The sequence below is a fragment of the Oncorhynchus masou genome, chromosome 3 (assembly GCF_036934945.1).
Source record: "Oncorhynchus masou masou isolate Uvic2021 chromosome 3, UVic_Omas_1.1, whole genome shotgun sequence".
In the NCBI taxonomy this organism is placed as follows: Eukaryota; Metazoa; Chordata; class Actinopteri; order Salmoniformes; family Salmonidae; genus Oncorhynchus; species Oncorhynchus masou.
The window spans coordinates 26,895,659-26,903,367 of NC_088214.1; the positions used below are offsets into that span (position 1 = coordinate 26,895,659).

At 39.3% G+C, this 7,709-nt stretch overlaps 1 protein-coding gene across 1 annotated transcript; it reads right to left on the bottom strand.

The window, feature by feature from the left end:
- Positions 1–3,014: 3,014 nt before the first annotated feature.
- On the bottom strand, positions 3,015–4,192 carry ptf1a (pancreas associated transcription factor 1a). Its single transcript, XM_064927922.1, has 2 exons — positions 3,539–4,192; positions 3,015–3,431 (listed from the first exon to the last, which is right to left on the bottom strand). The coding sequence occupies exons 1-2, from the start codon at positions 4,137–4,139 to the stop codon at positions 3,232–3,234; spliced, it is 801 nt and encodes a 266-aa protein (XP_064783994.1). The 5' UTR covers positions 4,140–4,192; the 3' UTR covers positions 3,015–3,231.
- Between the last annotated feature and the right edge of the window lie 3,517 nt (positions 4,193–7,709).

Genomic DNA, 7,709 nt, shown 5'->3' on the forward strand with positions numbered 1-7,709 from the left:
ATGTTTTATATAGAAACTAAAATGGGTTCCATAGAGAACCCTAATATATATAGCCATTTTGGTTCAGTGAAGAAGAACCCATGGGGTTCTGATCAAAGAACCCTACAAAATAGTTATATATAGAACCTTTAGAGATGTCATATATGAAGCAAACTTTTTGGTTCTATCCATAACCTTTTTTTCTAAAAGTGTAACACCTGTTGGCTAGCCATGTCCTATCATCCAGAGTACCACAATAATCTATTTTCAATTATCACTGGTATGTGCATATGTTTTTCAATCATAATGTTGGGCCATTTGAACATTTTGGCGCTTGGTGCGAAAGGATTTATAAGGCTACCCACGAGGTTTACACTGCCCATGGGGCAGACTCAACTGGTGTTTGTTCAACCTCAACCTCGCAGCTGGTACCCCGATGCCACTGTGGAGATACATTAATGAAAACGCGGGAGTTCGGGGGATTTAAAGACTCTGAGGCCATATTTTTATGCGCGATAATCCAAAGTATGAGCAGATTTACAGTTTATGAGAATCTTATTAGGCGTCCTTCCCAGTGCTTACCATACGCTTATTTGGGGATTATTATAGTATTATAGACAATGAATATAATGCATTTAATCATTTTACTTTCATCTGATTAATAGAGATATGACTGAAATGTGTTGGATATTATAATGTAGCCTACTTTCATGAAATAATATTCTTAGTGGTTGGTTTTCCAATAAAGCCTAATTATTTGTAATTCTAACACTTGTCATTATTAACCTATCACAGCTTTTTGTTTTATATTTCTTCATATTTTTGATCTTCTACAATGTATGCTGAGTTGCATGCAAGCTGATGCGCATAGGCCTGCGCTTGGTCATGGACACCCTTGTGCGTAATTTCTATTTTTTTGCAACAACTTTTAAATGGTAAAGATAGACTATATATACGTTTTTTTAAATACACAAACACGTGTTCATTATGAAGAGTGTCGATATAATTGACAGTGAACAATGTCATAACACATCCATAAACCTCGTATTTTTCTTTTTTCCAAGAGGGCAGACAGACAGACCGACACCCTGGAATTACTTGGGTCTATACGACTACCGCGCTAATAACATACGGCTGTTTTCTATGGCTTGTGACACATTTACTGACCATAAACTTGCCTTGGATGCCAAAGCACCTCCGCCAGTCTGCAACAGGTAGTCAACGGCTACCCAAATGTTATAGGGAATTGCAAGCCTTTTCAGTATCACTAACTTATTCTGAACCAAATTGGAGCTTGGCATGGTTTTCCAATGTTTAGCCGAGTAAGAAAAGGAATAAAACCTGTCAGCCCGTAAATGGTGCTCTTTTAAGCCTTTGCCAAGACCAAGCACAAGAGTGACAAGATAGAGACCCAAGTGTTTCACTGCTTATGCCCTTCCCTTCCGCTTGATTGGTATTGCACCAAAGGATGTTTTGAGGGGTTTTGAACTGTGCTTGCACACAAAACCACAATCGCTCTATAGCATTAGGTGCGACCAAACAATGATCCTACTGTTGTTTTATTGTTCTCTGCCACTTCACCAAATTAAATTTAAATGTTGCCCCCGACAAAATAGATGAAGACCAGCTACAAGACTTTCTGGGTCCTTTATTAAGTTTAAGGCTGACTTGCGAACATTTGACTTTCTAATGAATGTAATGAGATTACATGGTCTATTGTGTGGTGTCTAGAACGCGGATAACTGCGTTGTTAATGAGGCGGTAATGCAATAAGAGATGGGATTATAGGTCGGTCCACTGAGATTCCTAAAAAGCACATGCACTGAAAACTTGTCAAAATATTGAACTGGAGAGTTTCAACGTAGAAAAAAGCACATATCTCATTATTTAGGAACAAATTCGAGTAGGATAATAATATTATCCATAACAATAATACAATAACTATGCATAATAATAATAATAATAACAATAATAACAATAATACTATTATTACTAATAATAATAATAATACTTAGAAGAAAATAATCGAAATGCAAAGACTAATCCAGAAAATGAATATACCTTTCTCTTTCCCCATCCGAAATGCAAGTGTTATCCGAAATGCTCTTAGCCAGATGGTTGAATGAATGTGTGTTTGCAAGTTTGGGCATAGGCATATATCTGGGCTACCACTACATAAATGGGGGAGAGCTGACGTAAAAATGGCAAGGGAACTCGTTGGAAGGATGCCGCTACCACGGGAAAATTTTGCCTTGAAGCACCTGCAGCACATTGAAGAAAACAGCTTTTACAGCAAGCAATCGGTTTAGTCATGCCCCTTTAAACAATATAGTAGACCAACATAGTACAACTATGGTTTATAGCTGCAGGCCCTGGTATTTTAAGCCATTGAATTGTATCTGCATGTTTGTTTTCATTTACATCTGCTTTGCATACCCAATTTAGATTTTTTTTAACGAAGTTTGTTGGTGTATATAAGTTACATTACTAAGACCTACGCAGGTCACAGCTTTATAAAACGTAGGCCTCTAGAAAAGGAGTTATCAGTCTCCATAATCAGATACCCCGTATAATTACTACTTGCTAATTAAGTATTTGCATACGCGGGCTTGGGTTGAGAGGCCCAATACGTCATGCATTTAAACTTATACTGCTGGATATCACTGACTTTCAGGTGAACAACCACGTTCTAAAATATAGGTTTAGTTGACTTATTGATTAATGCATGTTGATTGATTGATTTATGCATGTTGATTGATTGATTTATGCATGTTGATTGATTGATTTATGCATGTTGATTGCTTGTTGCACTGTTGTTATCCATAATAACTTTCCTTTTATGAGTATGATCTTCACCACATGGAGTTAAAAATGACATGTTTTGAATGTGAGCAGGAGCCTATGTGGAGGAAAGTGGTATAGACCAGACAACACAATGTATTCATCATTTAAAAGATACATTTATTCTCAGATTGCATATAAATATAAATTATTTTAAAATGTATTATGAAAATAGTTTGGTTTTCGTATATTCATCAATGTTAAATTAAAACATATATTATCATGAAAACAATTAAATACATTTTGCTACATATAAAATGATTGCCCAGCTGCCTTAATTAGGAGAACATTGACAAATATATATTTACACGTAAATAATCAACGCTAAAGACAACGTTATATATTAACATGGATTTACAATGTGTGTATAACAATAAGTTCTTTTAGACATATTCATAACATTTATTGGGCTCAGGTTAAGCTGAAAGGAGGCTCGTTTTCAATGTTGTTCAGGGAGGGTTTCATGTGCAGTTTTCGTGGGTCCTCGGGTGTCCAAACTTTAGCGGTTCTAATGATGTTCTGGTCTTTCAGCTGTTTCTCGTCTGTCCAGGACAGAGAGTGGCCGGCAAGGGGAGGCAACCCGTAGTCAGGGTCACTTGGAGACGGAGATCCTGAGAAGGGGACAAATTATTAGTAATGGACCAAGTCTTTCACAAATGAGTAACAATACAGTCCAAAATTAAGTCATTATCATTATCTAACCATATGGAAAACTTACTTGTTCCTCTGTGGCAAATTATAACTTTTTTGGGTTGAGTCGGTGCTTCACTGTCGGAGTTTCGGATGGGCATGTCCGACTGTACGAGCTCAGCGAGGAAGTTGATGTAGCCAATGGCCAGGCGCAGGGTATCGACTTTGGAGAGCCTCTTCTCGTATGGCAGAGTGGGGATGTGAGACCGGAGTCCCTCGAAAGCATCGTTAATGGACTGCATCCTCCGCCGCTCCCGGACGTTGGCAGCCTGCCGTAAATGTTGCATCTCCATATCGGATCTCATCCGCCTCCGCCTTTTTAGCATCGGGACATCTCCTCCCATCTGAGGCGACAGCTCTGAGGTGCTGTCAGTGCATTCATAAGAGAAGGTAGAGGAGGAGGAAGAGAAGGAAAAGTTGCCAATTTCACAATAGTCCCCATCGTGCGCTAACCTGCTGTCCTTGTAGTAATCTTGGAAATGGCTGGTGAGAAAATCGACATCGTCATCTAGAAACTCGTCGGTGTCCAAGTGGTCCCTGGAGGACTGGTCCGTAAAGAAATCATCCTCGTCAAAATAAGGGGAAGAGAAGGAGTCCAATCCTGTAAATGTATCTAAGACAGTGTCCATTTTTTTGCTGTTGTTTTCTTGTTGCCCAGTAACAACAAATTTGATCTTTGCGCTGCCTCTGGATGCTCAAGAGATAGTTCAGTTGAAGGCTGACACGCGAGGACTCTTATAACTACATCCACAGTCGCGTGCCATTAAGCAAACGCGTTGGCCAATCAGCGTTGAGTGTACACTACACTCAGCAGCCGAATGTGCACCTAGAGATAATCTCTTACCACTCCGCCCCCCTCTACCGCGCAGTGTTTACCCCCCTCCTGCACTACATGGAAAACCGAACACAGGGCTAAATGGGCAACAAAGCATTACAGGGCCAATGATCAACTAAGTCCAAAACATGCAGCTACCTTACATTGTAGCCTACCTTTAAATCTTTACAATAATTTTAAAGAAAAGAGAAACCCACACACTAGTCTTGCAAGTATCATTATTTATTTATTAAAGCTTAGCCCGACGCTCTTGGCCTTCGTCAGAGCTTTTGTGGAAGTTTGTATTTGAGCAAGAGCAGTGTAGTGTTTTTTATTTTATCTGAAGTAATCGCCTTATTCCCACCCACCTGCAACGAGAACTCAGAGGGGTAGATTTTTGAATGTTGATTCAATACAATTATAAAGGGATTTACTTACAGACTAAGTGTCCATATCTGGTTGCATGCTTAAACAACAATATATTATTATTATTAATACTATTCGGCTAATATTACTATTTGGCTACAATAATAGTGTAATAAACAGAGTCTTTTCCAAGGCTCCACGTCTTAATGATCCTATTGGTCTTTTGTCAATGCAATCTAAATCTATTTCCTCTTATTCAAAACCTACTTTTCGAGATTTATACAAGAACATACAACGTCTGCATTGAAAAGGCTTATATTACACTTAATGTACCCTTGCATCTATTGGGACTGAACAATGTGTAAAGTGAAGAAAAAACAACATTTCGATACTAGCCTAATTAAAGGGTCGAGCAATAACACCCCAGATAACAATAACACCCCTGACACTTCATGAAGGCATGCACATCTTAAAGCAGGTATCTTCCTCATTCAATAGCCGACAAATCATGCCTGCAGCAAACTGTTAGAGCCCTTTGGTCTGACCACTTCATTACTAGGCCACCCTGCTATATTGGAGGATTCCAATTCCTATTAGAACCCATAGAACGCAGAGCAAAAAAAATGTGCATGTCATTGGAATTAAAAGTCATTTTAGTGTTCGACAGGCAGACAAAATGATGTGTTCATCAATCATAGGTTTTATGACGCCGCTCTGCCTACACGTTGGCTCTACGCAGTGGACACTCGCTTGTTCACGCCGCAACCATGTAAAAAATATACTACATATTGCAATAGGCTACTCCAGATAAATCGTTCATTTTGTTTGATCTCACGCAAAGATAAGGATGCAATCATATCCAACACTGATAGTGCAACAGGTAGGCCTATCTAAGGTAGGTCTAGTTAAATATTGGCATGGGGTAGACTATTTTTTAGCAAAAGCATGCCGAAACAGAATACCAGGCATCGCTTGCACAATGTTCAAAACTTGCATAATTTTAAATCTCGTTTACATTTTTGTTACCGCTTTCACATTTAAGGTTTAATTCACCTGCCTTTATCTAAAAATAGTCTATTTCTAATATAATATAAGGTTTGTCTTGAAACCATGTGTGCTGGAATAGTTTTCATTTTCAAGGAAGGTTTATGTATTAAGCTATTGTAAGTTTTTTTCTAGACTGCAGAATGTTATAAAATAAGGATAGACCTGGAATTTAAAACAACATTGCTTAGTTACCTTGGCTTATATACATTAACGCGAGTTCTGAATGTGCATAAAAACGTGCTCAACATGGGATACCAAATAGACTATACTGCAAGAAAACGCGATTTAAATCCTTCAGGTGTTCAGCACCATAATAACAATCCTTCGGTCTAAGTGGTTCTAGGAACATAAATAAATGCACCAGTAAGGAGACCGACTGCCCACTTATGACAGCAAGTATGTTTTATTATGGGGAAACTGGTGTCAGACAAATGGCAGTGTGGCTTCACAGTGAGCGTCAAATAGGGTGTTTGTCAGACACCTCACAACAAATTACGCCGGTACCTGAAATATTGACTGGTCGGAGTCTATAGGACACCCCCATTCAGATTGAGATGGAGGGGGTCACTTTGTTACTTGAAGGCGAAAAAAAAATATTTGAATGTAGGCTATGGGTCTTGCGCCTCGCCGCAAGCTGCTACACGAGGCAATAGAGGCACAGTCCGTGGGAATAACGCCACTTGCGCCTTGAGCCAGTCAATGCAACTCGTCCCATAATAATGAGCGCTGCTGCTTTGCACCTTGCATGCGCATTTTGTTATAGTTCTCTGTGAGTTTGCTTTTCTTGGAATTTAAACACGCTGATGTTAGAAGAGCTAATATAACATATCATATATTTCCACATATCAAATATATTTTGGAATGAGACAGTCTGCTATCAATCCATGATGAAAATAAACAACACATTTGCTTTAGTCATACTGGCTTAAATAATATTTTCGATTTGATTTATTAGTTTACATTCAATGTATCAACGTTATAGACTGGTCCACTAGTCTGCATGATTGTCTGTTGGGCCAGACTGGTACCTGAGCGCTGACTGGTCGTTAAGCAGGACTCTCACAAATTGCTCGCAGACAGGACCGTGACCGTCAACGTCACACGATCAATTCACCAGTGTGACAAAGCTCAGTGCCAGCGGACGCTGCAAAGCGAGCGCTGGCATGGGAACAGCAACACTTGGGTCTCTTCAACAGACGGCATAATGGTGAACATTATAAATGAGATGTCGTATTGCGAAGGTCATGGTGTATTACAATTCATGGTGAGGGAGGGCCAGTGATGCATGATTCCAAGACTCGATATGCGTAGGCCTACAGTTTAATTGTAGATTTACGCTCAGTACAGTTCTAAATTCACATATACTTACTTGCTGTCTGCTGTTGATAAAAAAAACGTTATGGATATTGAACATCTCTTTCTTGGAGACCGAAAAGCTTACTCCAGTGCAAATGGTGGACATAATCCTCACAGTGGAGAGTCAAGATAAAGCCATGTAAATTTGAGTATGCAAAGGATTTGAGAAAATCAAGATAACATTAGAAACTAAACGGATTCAAACCGATAAAGAACATGGAATGACGTAATAAATCTTACACCTTGCCAAGGAAGTTTGCAAGTGCGATGGAGCGCACATGTAGCCTATAAAAACAACAAATTATCAAGATACAATGTATAAATTGGGTTAAGAAAAGGTGCTATGAATATGAGCCTGAAATATGAACGTTCTCAGGTGACCATTAGCCTATGTCTCCAAAGCACCTGCAACTAGTGGATTCATCCTAATGCATTTTACCATCACAAGTCCACACAAAACAAATAGTGACAGTCAACAAGATACAGTTGATACTTCCCCTTTCACGTTTCCATTTTAAGACTCACAGGTTACCCAATGTAACCCCACAGGATATCCTGTGGTGCTGAAGTCAGCCCCGCACCATAGACGCACTTCCAGCCTTGTGCCATGCATTTG

Bases quoted from the DNA above. Each gene is read 5' to 3' on its own strand.
- ptf1a (XM_064927922.1), bottom strand. From the start codon at position 4,139: ATGGACACTGTCTTAGATACATTTACAGGATTGGACTCCTTCTCTTCC. The intron at 3,432-3,538 runs GTAAGTTTTCCA...TCCCCTTCTCAG, and splicing joins AATTTGCCACAGAGGAACAA to GATCTCCGTCTCCAAGTGAC.